General features: G+C 31.9%; 1 protein-coding gene across 2 annotated transcripts; it reads right to left on the bottom strand.

The window, feature by feature from the left end:
* Positions 1 to 1,104: 1,104 nt before the first annotated feature.
* Positions 1,105 to 5,308, bottom strand: LOC137820862 (4-coumarate--CoA ligase-like 9). 2 transcript variants are annotated; one of them, XR_011082700.1, is made up of 7 exons: positions 4,151 to 5,308; positions 2,986 to 3,175; positions 2,599 to 2,744; positions 2,442 to 2,509; positions 1,917 to 2,019; positions 1,606 to 1,788; positions 1,105 to 1,464 (listed from the first exon to the last, which is right to left on the bottom strand). XR_011082700.1 is itself a non-coding variant. In XM_068625156.1 (7 exons), the coding sequence occupies exons 1-6, from the start codon at positions 5,192 to 5,194 to the stop codon at positions 1,663 to 1,665; spliced, it is 1,677 nt and encodes a 558-aa protein (XP_068481257.1). In that variant the 5' UTR covers positions 5,195 to 5,308; the 3' UTR covers positions 1,105 to 1,464; positions 1,645 to 1,662. The 2 variants fall into 2 exon arrangements, 1 of the variants encoding a protein (XP_068481257.1); XM_068625156.1 differs by having other exon boundaries at positions 1,645 to 1,788.
* Between the last annotated feature and the right edge of the window lie 8,236 nt (positions 5,309 to 13,544).

Below are 13,544 nucleotides of genomic sequence, written 5' to 3'. Positions count from 1 at the left end.
TTTTAACAATATTAATAAGAAAATAACTCACACATATATTTTATATAACAAAATAAAAATAATTCCACGGACATTGACCAAATAAAATCATAGTTCACCCTAATAAAAAAAGAAAACACTCTATTAATGTTGACAGAAAAGAATCTCCACTAACAGTAGTTGTAGTTACTAGTTATCAACAACAACAAAATTTGACAACGTTAATTTAAATTAATTTTAACTTGAAAGAAACTTATGTTAACATTAGTTGAAAAATACAATATTAAATCAGTGATATACAGAATATAACTCAACTCGACTATATCCCGACTAAGGCTGAGTTAAAAAGAAAATATAAAAAAATAGATATAAATTTGAAAAAATAAAAACTTGAAAAATTCATGCAACTTTTTATAAAATTTGAAATTATTTAATTTAAAACTATTAAATAACTCAAACAAACTTCTAACATTTCAATTTCTTTAAAAAAATATTTAAACAACATATTTTTTTATAAAACATGATAAAAAGTTTATAAAATAAATCTCTAAACATTTTTCTTTCAACACATGCCAAAGAAAACCCCTTAACACCTAACCTAAGGATTAATTTTTTTTTACAATAACACCTAATATTAGTTAAATATTAGTATCTAATGATTGTTCATTATGTCCTGCCCAATAGTTTAAAAGTTTCTTCTCATCTACCACTTTTTGTAAAAGAAAATTTTCTGACCTTTTTTTGCTATCACTGCTTTACCAAAAGTCAAATTTACGATGCTACAATATTTGGTTATTGCTTTTAGATATTATTGATCTGTAGTTTTTACAAGATATTGTAGTATTGATCGTAGTTTTTTTAAGATATTGATTTACAACTTGTGATTTATGTATTTTGGTGAATATGAACGCAACTGCCAATATTAATATGTTGTATTGTATAGGATTAAATTTCTATACTTTAATTATCTTTATAATATTTCATGTGTATTTTATTAGTTCATTTGCTTTATCTTGAAAAACAATGAATAACATTGATTTAATTCAAAGTGTATTACATTTGACTGAATTGAATTATGTTAAAATTAAAACATTAAATAAGAAAATCAATGAGAGGACATGCATATTTTCAGATGAACTTTTATTAAGTAAAACCCTTGTGTTCATCTTTTACCACTGACAATCAAATTGATGCAGATTTTTCAGATCTATAGAACTCTCTATAAGCAAAGTAAAGAAAATGTTTGTTGAAGAAAGTTTGGTAAATAAAAAGGGGTGGATGAAGGAAGATGATTAAATTTGTGTGAGGTGTGTATGTGTGTGAATAGAATGATTGCTGATTTTTTGGTAATGGATACAAATGAAACACATGGCAAGCCTAAAAACCACTAAAATTCTCGGTAGTGGACTGGGGTGAATAATTACATGGTATACAACAGGCCAGGTGCTTCCCTGCATTTATTGCATCTGAACAGCTCACAATTATCTGAAATAACACAAAGTAGAGAATTTAGAGAACTGCAAAGTTATAATGGTTAACTTTCAAGAACCAACCCTTGAAAACAATAAATCCTAATAATCTTTCAAGTATTTGAAATAGTAAATATGTTAACATCAAGAGAATTACTAAAGAGAAAATGTAGCATATGTCAAGTGCTGCCATTACATGCTTTTCTTTTCTAGATCACAATTTGGATGAACCACTGGATAGAGCATAATCAACTAATTCTCTCCTCAAAATTTTGCCAGCAGGAGATTTTGGGATAGAATTGACAAAAGAAACACGCCGTATCTTCTTGTAAGGAGAAACCTGCATGAATAACCATACTTTAGCAATATGAGGAGAGGAAAAACACAAACTAAACTAAGAGTTGTTCACAGGAACATCTAGGTTTTATGAGTGTTTATTACAGAACACAAATGGTTTCAGAAGCAAACCTGCTTCGCCACAAACTTCATGATCTGATCTACAGTTATGTTGCTTCCAGCTTTTCTTACTACAAAGGCCATAGGAATCTGTCCTGCTTCTTCATCCGGGTACCTGTTCCCAAAAAGAGAATAGCAGACTTAGTGAACCTCGTAACAACAAGACCAATTCATTTATGATAAGGGAAGCGAAATTGCACGCATTAACAACACCCTTTTTTTCTTTTGGATTGGATTTGTCTTCTCTAAGCTCAGCAAGGTTAAAGTGAGTAATCTCAGTCGATGATAAAAAAATTAACTGTTGATATAATATCCACCGATGCAACTGAGATTATTTACTTTGAATTGCTCACATTAAAGGAGCCAATGATATAATAAACTGACAGTTTAAAGTCAAAAGAGAAACTTGGGTCTCTGTGACTTTCCCGTAGGAACTAGAATTGAGAATGAGATAGCAAATTTAAATTTGTAAATCACTCCCATTGAAGACAACCAATCTGCTTCTGAACACACAATATTAAAGGATTAGATCCATACGGAACTACTGCAGCATCAGCAATTTCAGGATTGGTGTGAAGTATGTGTTCCAATTCAGCAGGGGGAACCTGGAAATGGCTTGAAAAAATAGTAAGAAAAATGTAAAAGTAGTAAAAAAGGAAATTAAAAAAAGATGTTAGTGGAACTAACATCTCACCTGATAAGCTTTGTATTTGATCAATTCCTTCAGTCTATCTACAATGTAGAGGAAACCATCAGAGTCAAAATAACAAAGATCGCCCGTCTTCAGCCATCCCTCTGAATCCAATGTTTCAGCTGTCGCCTTCTCATCTCCTACATAACCTGCACCGGCACCATACCCATCACACCATGAATGAAACATACTACACAAGCAAGACCATAAAATGTTGAGTAGATGTCTATAGTGATATGAACTTTTTCTTCACTGCTTATTACTATAATGCAACGAAAATGAATAGGCCTTATCTCAAGATTACATTGGATTTTATATATACGAAGATGTTGCAAAATGCTTATCTGAAAGCACATTTTCACCAAATAAAAAAGGAAATATCAAAATAACCTTTCATGATTGTTGGACCTCGAATCCACAGTTCCCCCTTTTGGCAAGGAAGTAATGCCTCTCCAGTTACAGGATCCACTATCTTGGCCTCCATGTTTTCTGATAGTCGACCCACAGAACCATGGTGCTTGATCTCCTCAGGCCCCCATGTTCTAGCTACTCCTCCTCCACTTTCAGTCAGACCATAGCTCTAGGTTAAAATAGTAATAATAATAACAATAATCTTCTGAGATTTATGGTATCATTTTTCAAATATTTGGATAAAAAGTAATGTTTTGAGGGTTTTAGGCATGGTGGAGCAAAAATCATGGGAAAATTAAATTCGTTTATTTTAAAAGAAAATGACTTAATTAGTTCAAAAATATTAAAAACTAAAATATAAAAATCTAAACAAGATAGATAACATGTGAAATTACTGTATAGAGTAATTATGGTTTTGTTTTTGTGATATGCAAATTATCACGTGAGTTATATAAAAAAAATATTTGTAACTTATATCAAGAAACTTACATAGAATCATGTCTCGTATTGAAAAAAGTCCTTAAAAAACTACTCCTGGTTCTTAACATAAGTTATGACAAAAATGTTTATCCGAAAACACCTAAAATTCTAATAAATATTAATATTTTAATTATTTATATAAATTTATAAATTTTTTTAATTTTAAAACATTTTATATTTTATTTGTATTTTTATTAAAGAAGTTTTTTTTTTAATTTTTATTATAAATATTAATATTTATGTAGATGTTCGATGGAGTGAAAATATCATAACCTCACCTAAGGTATATTTTTGAAGAAATTTGTGGAACTTTAAGTAAGCTATTTTATTATTTACGAGATAGAAAAATGATTTTTTTACATCCATTACTCTATCTTACATTCCATTAAATATTAATATTTTAATTTTTTTTATTTTTTTTTAATTTTAAAAATTATTTTAATATTTTATATTTTACTTATATTTTTATTAAAGATATTTTTTATTTTTTCTTACAAATATTAATATTTTATTATGGTGTAAATTGGAGACCAATATATTTTCTCAACTGTCCTTTTGACGGGGACAGGTTTGCCTTTCTCAAAAAGTGGGACCTGATTATGAAAAGGGTAACCAACCATTGCTCTGATATGAGTGGCATGGTGAAAAGGTTAAGACTGTTCACCTGGGCAATTTCCACGTTGGGGAATTTGGCTTTGAAGTCATCGACGACCTGCTCGCCCAGCGGCGCGCCGCCACAACCGAGCATCCGCAGCGAGCTGAGGTCGTACTTGTTTACGAGCTCAGACTTGGCGAGGGCCACCACGAGCGGCGGCGGCACCGGAATCATTGAGATTTTATACCTCTCCACGGCTTTGAGCATCCCTTCGAAATCGAATCTCTGCATCAGAACGAGCGTCTCCCCCATAGCGATGGACCTCACCAGCACGACGAACCCGAACACGTGGAACAGCGGCAGCGTGAACAGTGACACGGGATGCGGCTCCGCTTTGTCTGAATCTTGCAGGATTTTCCTCAGGTGGCAGAACCCGCCTATGAGTGCGATGAGATTCCGGTGCGAGAGCAACACGCCCTTCACGCGCCCGGTGGTGCCCGAGGAGAAGAGAATTGCGGCGGAGTCGGACTGACTCACTTCGACTCCGGGAGCGCGTGAGTGTGAGTCCCCGTTGGCGTCAAGCATAGAGAGGAAGAGAGGGGAGTCGATGAGAACGGTGCCGAATTTGAGGGTGGGGACGTTTGTGGCGACGGCGGAGGTGGCAAAGGCAATGGCGGGTTTTGTTAGTTGGATGAGGTGAGTTAACTCGGATGGGGAACTCAGCGGGTTGGCAGGTGCGACTGTGACGCCAAGCGAGAGGAGAGAGAAGTAAAGTACGGGGACGCGTAGGGAGGTTGGGGTGAGAATTAGCGCCACGTGGCCTTTAGAGAGAGGGGTGAGGGATTGGATGGAGGAAGCGAGGGATTTTACTTGGCGGAGGAAGAGGGAGTAGGAGAGATGGCGGCCGGTGGTGGCGTCGATGAGGGCGGACTTATCTGTGGCGGTGGCGGGGAGGAGGGAAAGGGCGTAATTGGCGAGGGAGAGCGGCTGAGACAGCGGAGGGAGTGGGACGTTTGGACGGAGGCTGTGGAAGGTTCTAGAAGAAGAACAGAAACCGGTGTTTGGGTCAATGGTGGTGTCTGGATGAGAGTGTGTTTGGTTTTGGGTAGCCATTACTGATTTCTCTCTCCTTTCCAAACCTCTGTTTCTTTATATATATACCGTTATTGTCAATCACCCCCGCACATGCAGTTCACGTGTTACAGTATAAATATATTTAAATCTTAAATATATAATTAGTAATAGTATTTATGTTAAGGAATAATTGTCCAAATTACTTTCTTGAATTAAGTACGATATATTAACACCTTATACATATGATACACACTTGACGCTGCAGACGCGATAATGATGTGACAAAGTGAGATTGTATGCGAATGAGCAGTGCGAAATAAGATAAAAAAAAATATATATTACATCGGTTCTTATATTTTTTTTCATAGTGAGTGAGTAAGTCATAAATGTCACATAGGTAACTGTTCCTGCCAGTTGACTCGAAACGTCTTCGTACGTCTACGTCACGCTCACATCCAGAGTCTTTGCGTTCGTGTATGTTGTCCCCGTGATGAACACTTGAAAACACAAAGACAATGGGCGCCCTAGCGGTCGTTTGCACTCCGACGCTTAAGTCAGTACTAGAGCTAGGAAACACCAAAAACTGTATACTCTTGCTCTTGTGTGTGTGTAACGGCGCAAGAGAGTTCTCCCTCGCCAAGTTTGTTAAGTTGCTATTTATAGACTGAAAACTAGGGTTTCCTGTTTACCTGAAATGGGCCTTTCTGATGGGCGAGCCCAGCACTGTCGTTACCTTACTCTTAGGATAACCTAGCGCGTGGGGTCCCTAACTGGAGTGCAACCTCTGACGGAATGACCACCTGGATGCCTCCTCGTACACCTGATCTCTGGGGTCACCCGCCTCTGAGAGCCCTAGCTGTTCATGTCATGCATGCAACTCACCCCTGATCGTGGCCCTTGCTGCCCATATCCTTCCAGTGGCTTTTATACTTTGTGTCACGCCTGAATGCGTTGTCCACTCTACATGCATGGGTGCTCGTGATCTAGGTTTCTCCCTTACTGATAACTGGTGTGTGATCTGGGATCCACTTCTCGTGGCCCATCTCTATTGTTTGGGTTTCCGATGTCCGACCTCTCCACACTGTTTAGTGGCAAGTCGGTGCATCCTGATGACTAATGTCTGACCACTCTTGGCTCCTTGGCGCACGTGTTTTGCGAGGTATTGGCCCGCGCTGCTCGTGGGACCCGCTTATGTGGCACCAACATTACCGGTGGTTAGCCAACGCCCGGGGACTAGTCGGTACAGTAACCACTTACAGACACGGGTAACCAGTTTTGCGTGTGCCAGAACCTGTGGCTGGGTAACCAACTCTGGTAGGGTTATTACATCGGTTAAGCTATCTAACCGATGTAATATATGAATTTTACATCGGTTAAGCCATCTAACCGATTTAATATATGGTTTTTATTAAAAAAATGATTTTTTTTTTCATGAAGAGAGGGTGACCATAAATGTCACATAGGTAACCACTTACAGACACACGGATAACTAGTTTTGCGTGAGCCAGTATATGTGGAGGAACCTGTGGCTGGGTAGTTCTGGTAGGGTTATTACACCGGTTAAGCCATCTAACCGATGTAATATATGGTTCTTATTAAAAAAAATTGAATATTTTTTCATGAAGAGTGGGTGGTCATAAACGTCACATAAGTAACCACTTACACACACGGGTAACCAGTTTTGCGTGTGCTACGAGTCATATATTATAATATAGAGCCAATGTCACATCCTCACCAAATGTTACGTCTACAACATCAAATAATGTCACACAAGAGGTGTCAAGTCTGTGTCAGTGACAGAGGATGTTAATAAAACATTTTTCTCTTAAATTTCACGACATGAGAATCATGCATTTCACATGCATGTCAAAATTCTGGATGATCAACCAAATCATATGTTTTTTTTTTGAGTCCCAAGTATTAATAAAATTTGTCTATTTCTCTCTCTTTAAATTTGTATATCCTCGGAGAGTTCATGCATATCATAAGTGTTTATGATCTTGTCCTAATTCTCATATTCCCACTTTCAAACTCTATGGTCCCGACTATGTTTGGAAATATAATATTTTGTTTTTATCAACAAAGAATAAATAAATTAAAATAGGACACTTCAGGGTGTTCAAATAAAATATAATATGATTAAATTGTCTTTTAAATAATTTATAGGTAAAGTTATGATCATTATATTTCCATTTTAAATAAAAACAAATATAATAAGGACCCGTTTGTTTTGATCCATATTACATAAGTGTTCGTTCATGGACTTGGCATATAAAAAATTATTTTGAAAATTTTAAAATTTTATTAATAATAAGAAACCTTTTGTTGAAATTTGTATCACATTTATCAAAAGTTGATACTAGTTGAGGTCTTGCAACTCATAAAAGGATATTGGAAATTAGTGATGATAAAACAGATCATACTTGAAGGATTGACCCATCAACCTGTCATCATTTAGGCAGGACGAGTTACCTTTTTTAAGTCGTCAACCCCTATTGGTCCAACTCGCATAATCTGCTAAAAAAATGTATTATTTTGACTACCTACAAATAACAAATTGGGAACACAGAGGAGCATTTAAACAAGTTGAAAATAAAAGAAGTCCAGGAAGGCACAAGCAGTAAAGAGTCTAGGAAGGCAAAGGGACAACAAGCTTCGTTTCTGGTGGTGGTAGATCGGATTGCGGCTGACATGTGGTGTGGCAGAAGAGGCTTCCTGATGGAGGAAGGGTTGGTCGGTCATGAAAAGAAGAAGAGTCGTGGCGGGAAACAAGGACCGTAAGGAGAGAAATGTGGTTTGGTTGTGTGTGTGTGTGTGTGTTTTTTAGGGTTAACCTGCGCGGGTTCTACAGGCCAACCCGCTTTGTCTCTGGTCCGCACTAGTTGTGGGTTATGCGAGACAGACCTTAGCGAGTTCAATAGTCAGTCTACCCCGTGTCTTATGTTATCGACCAGTGGGCCGGATCGCACAACCCACGTCCCTTTTGTCATCATTAGATGGACGATGAGTGAATTAAGTAAATCAATTCCAGGGAGACTTGGGAGATCACCCCTCGAAGACCTGGTAATACGACTGCTAAAGACTTGATAGTTCGGTCCCAAGAGACTTCACTCAATCTCGACCATATTCACGGAATAACGACTCACTAGTACTGAGATTCCAGCGAAAACCCACAATTGACCCTCAAAATATAGTCAAATTATTTTTACTGTTATATAGGGGTGGCAATGGGGGACTGGTCAAACGGGCCAACCCACGGTTCGCTATTAAAAGCGTGGGGCGGGTTCATTAATCTAGCCCGTTGATCCGCTTAGGCCCGCCGCACATAACCAACAACCCGCGCGAGCCAACATAGGAGCAGAGCGGGTTGGCTCGTATAAATAAAAAATAATATTTCTTTTATTTTTTCTATAAAAAAATCATATCTCATTCACGTGTTATTATTACAATGTGACCTTTATTTTATTTAAAAATAAATAAATTTAATGTACAAAAAAAAAGTATGTTTTATTTTAATCATCTAAAGAAATTAATATTGAAAATAAGAGTGAATTTAGTTTTAAGTAAAGTTTTATATTTAAAAGTTGTTATTAAAAAAATAATATAAAGAAGAGACTTCATTAAAATATTTTGTAGCAAAACTTGGATAAGATACTCTCATACATTCATATACATATAGAAGGAAAATATATACAAAACAAAACTTTAATTATTTTTAATCAAAACCTTATAACAACCCTCGTACTTGAATGCCTTTATATTTTTTTTATCTTAATCAAATGAATTAAAATAATGATAAAATTTTAATTTTTCAGCAACAAAAGTATTTTTTATAATTAAATTTTAATTAAAAAAAAGTATTTTCCTTATATGGGTTGGTCCACAAGTGTGCAAGCTACCTCTTATGCAGGACAGAGTAGTGAAATGAGTCTACACCCCTTATACGAGGTGGACCAACCCGACCAATATTTTGCAAACTAAACATAGGGCAGGCCTATGCATAATGGACCAACCTATATTGTCACTCCTAATTATATGAATTTTCCAGATTTTATTCCATACATGAATTGTTCATAAAAGCAAATGATTGAAAATAAAAGGATATCAAATTTTTATTTACACTTTTCAAAGAAATCAATTCTTCCAACATCATTCAACATAAAACCTTTGAGAGAGAAACATTAAATGCTATTAAATGGTTAATATAAGTAAAAATTTTCTCATTCCTCATTATACTCTAAATTAAACTAAGTTAGATGTACATTATTTCTTCAGAAATATACATACCAATAAAATTTCATAGGTATGATTGTGTAAAATTTCATAGGTATGATTGTGTTTGTTCTCTACTCATTTCTATTTTTATTGTAGCATTATAAAAAGATATTTAGTAAACTGAAATTTAACAAAATAAATAATATTACAGAACATACATACAACATGCATGTGCAAGAAAAGTGGAATACATAAATATATTAAATGATGTAGCTCTCATCTTCTTTTTTTAAGCATAATATTGAAATATACTCAACAGTTAGGTATATAATGCATATATAACCAAACAAGTTGTAAATGTACATAAAAAAATAAAATGAATACAACTAAACTGATCAAAAATAAATCCTACTGCATCCTATCAGATTATTAGATATAACGTATAAAAAAAGAATTCATGAGAAAAGTAGGTGAAGCTGTAGTTAGCATATTTTTATCGTAACAATATTATATTCGAATTGTCAACCATTTAAATAAATAAGCCGTAATTAACTTAGAAATTAAAAGTGAAAGAGAATTAAGAAAACAAATGAGTAAATGATTAAGAAAAATACTTAAAATGTACATAAAAATGATAAGCATGAAAAAATAATAATAAACATGAGATGTGAAGCAGTTGATGTTATAGTTGACATATTTTTGTCGTAACAATATTATATTCAAATTCTCAACCATTTAAATAAGTCAATTGGAATTAACTTAGAAAGTAAAAGTACAATAAAAATAAGATCGAAGAGACTATGTGAACAATAAATAATAGATAATAGATAATAGATAAATAGATAATAAGATAAATATATAAATATAGAAATAGTTAATTAGATAATTAGAGAAATAGATAAATATATAAATAGATAATTAGATAATAAATAATAGATAATAGATAAATAGAAAAATAGTTAATTAGATAATTATATAAATAGATAAACAGATAATTACATAATTACATAATTACATAAATAGATAAAAAGATAATTATTTCTAAATAATATAAGAAATACATATATCTGACCACAATGTATAAGTAATAGAGAACTATGACCACAATGTATGCCAAAAAGAAAAAAACAAAGTAGTGACTTAATTGCTCTTAAAGGTATTTAATGCACACATGCATCAATAAACATGACACTTGTCAATACAATGTTGTATATGTATTTCTTCCATTTAATACATTTATTGGAATAATGAAGTTAAAATTTTTAAAGAAAACTGACAATGAGAAACATAACATAAAAAAAAACTATTAAAATGATAATGACTTCTACCCAAAAAAACAACATTACAGAACATACATACAACATGCACGTGCAAGAAATTGGAATACATAAATCTATTAAATGATGTAGCTTCCATCTTCTTTTGTTGAGTATAATATTGAAATATAATCAACAGTTAGGTATATAATGCACATATAACCAAATAAGTTCTAAAAAATAATGTACATAAAAAAATAAAATGAATACAACTAAACTGGTCAAAAATAAATTGTACTACATCCTATCAGATTATTAGATATAACATATAAAAAAAGAATTCATGAGAAAAGTAGTTGAAGCTGTAGTTAGCATATTTTTGTCATAACAATATTATATTCGAATTCTCAACCATTTAAAACAGTAAGCCATAATTAACTCATAAATTAAAAGTGAAAGAAAATTAAGAAAACAAATGAGTAAAGGATTAAGAAAAATACTTAACATGTACATAAAAATGATAAGCATGAAAAAATAATAATAAACATTAGATGTGAAGTAGTTGATGTTGTAGTTCACATATTTTTATCGTAACAATATTATATTCAAATTGTCAACCATTTAAATAAGCCAACTGTAATTAACTTAGAAAGTAAAAGTGCAAGAAAAATAAAACCGGACAAAATATGTGATTAATAAATAATAGATAATAGATAATAAATAAATAGATAAATTAAATAAATAGATAATCAGATAATTAGATAAAAAGATAAACATATAAATAGTTAATTACATAATTAGATAATTAGATAAAGAGATAAAGAGATAATTATTACTAAATAATCTAAGAAATACATAAAACTGACCACAATGTATGCCAAAAATAAAAAAAAATAAAGTAGTGACTTAATTGCTCTTATAGGTATTTAATGCACACATGTATCAATAAACATGACACTTGTCAATACAATGTTGTATATGTATTTGTTACATTTAATACATTTATTGGAATAATGAAGTTGAAAATTTTAAAGAAATTTGACAATGAGAAACATAACATAAAAAAAAACTACTAAAATGATAATGACTTTTACCCAAAAAACAACATTACAGAACATGCATGTGCAAGAAATTGGAATATATAAATCTATTAAATGATGTAGCTTCACTCTTCTTTTGTTGAGCATAATATTAAAATATACTCAATAGTTAGGTATATAATGCATATATAACCAAAAAAGTTGCAAAATATAATGTAGATAGAAAAATAAAATGAATACAATTTAACTGATCAAAAATAAATCGTACTGCATCCTATCAGAATATTAGATATAACGTATAAAAACAAATTTCATAAGAAAGCAGTTGAAGTTGTAGTTGGCATATTTTTGTTGTAGTAATATTATATTCAAATCGTCAACCATTTAAATAAATCAACCGTAATTAACTTAGAAATTAAAAGTGAAAGAAAATTAAGAAAACAAATGAGTAAAGGATTAAGAAAAATACATAGCATATACATAAAATTGATAAGCATGAAAAAATAATAGTAAACATGAGATGTGAAGCAGTTGATGTTATAGTTGGCATAATTGTATCGCAACAATATTATATTCAAATTTTCAACCATTTAAATAAGCCAACTGTAATTAACTTATAAAGTAAAAGTGCAAGAAAAATAAGACCGGACAGACTATGTGAACAATAAATAATAGATAATAGATAATAGATAATAAATAAATTGATAAATAGATAAATATATAAATAGTTATTTAGATAAATAGATAAATATATAAATAGATAATTAGATAATAGTTAATAGATAATTAGATAAATAAATAAGTATATAAATAGATAATTAGAAAATTAGATAAAAAGATAAAAAAGATAATTATTACTAAATAATCTAAGAAATACATAAGATTGACCACAATGTCTAAGTAATAGAGAATGACGACCACAATGTATGTCAAAAATAAAAAAATAAACTAGTGACTTAATTGCTCTTATAGATATTTAATGCACATGTGTAATAATAAACATGACACTTCTCAATGCAATGTTATATATGTATTTGTTCCATTTAATACATTTATTGGAATAATGAAGTTAAAAATTTTAAAGAAAATTGACAATGAGAAATATAACATAAAACAAACTACTAAAATGATAATGACTTCTACCCAAAAAAACAACATTACAAAACATACATACAACATGCATGTGGAAGAAATTGGAATACATAAATCTATTAAATGATGTAGCTTCACTCTTCTTTTGTTAAGCATAATATTGAAATATACTCAACAGTTAGGTATATAATGCATATATAACCAAAAAAGTTGTAAAATATAATGAGATAGAAAAATAAAATGAATACAATTCAACTGATCAAAAATAAATCTTACTGCATCCTATCATATTATTAGATATAACGTATAAAAACAGATTTCATGAGAAAGCAGTTGAAGATGTAGTTGACATATTTTTCTTGTAACAATATTATATTTGAATCGTCAACCATTTAAATAAGTCAACCGTAATTAACTTAGAAATTAAAAGTGAAAGAAAATTAAGAAAACAAATGAGTAAATGATTAAGAAAAATACTTAACATGTACATAAAAATGATAAGCATGAAAAAATAATAATAAACGTGAGATGTGAAGCAGTTGATGTTGTAGTTGACATATTTTTGTTGTAACAATATTATATTCAAATCGTCGACCATTTAAATAAGTCAACTGTAATTAACTTAGAAATTAAAAATGAAAGAAAATTAAGAAAACAAATGAGTAAAGGATTATGAAAAATACTTAACATGTACATAAAAATGATAAGCATGAAAAAATAATAATAAACATGAGATGTGAAACAGTTGATGTTGTAGTTGGCATATTTTTATCGTAACAATATTAT

This window comes from Phaseolus vulgaris, chromosome 9 (assembly GCF_000499845.2).
Source record: "Phaseolus vulgaris cultivar G19833 chromosome 9, P. vulgaris v2.0, whole genome shotgun sequence".
Lineage (NCBI taxonomy): Eukaryota > Viridiplantae > Streptophyta > Magnoliopsida > Fabales > Fabaceae > Phaseolus > Phaseolus vulgaris.
The sequence above is the reverse complement of the archived record's forward strand: the minus strand, read 5'-3'. Positions and strand labels throughout refer to the sequence as shown.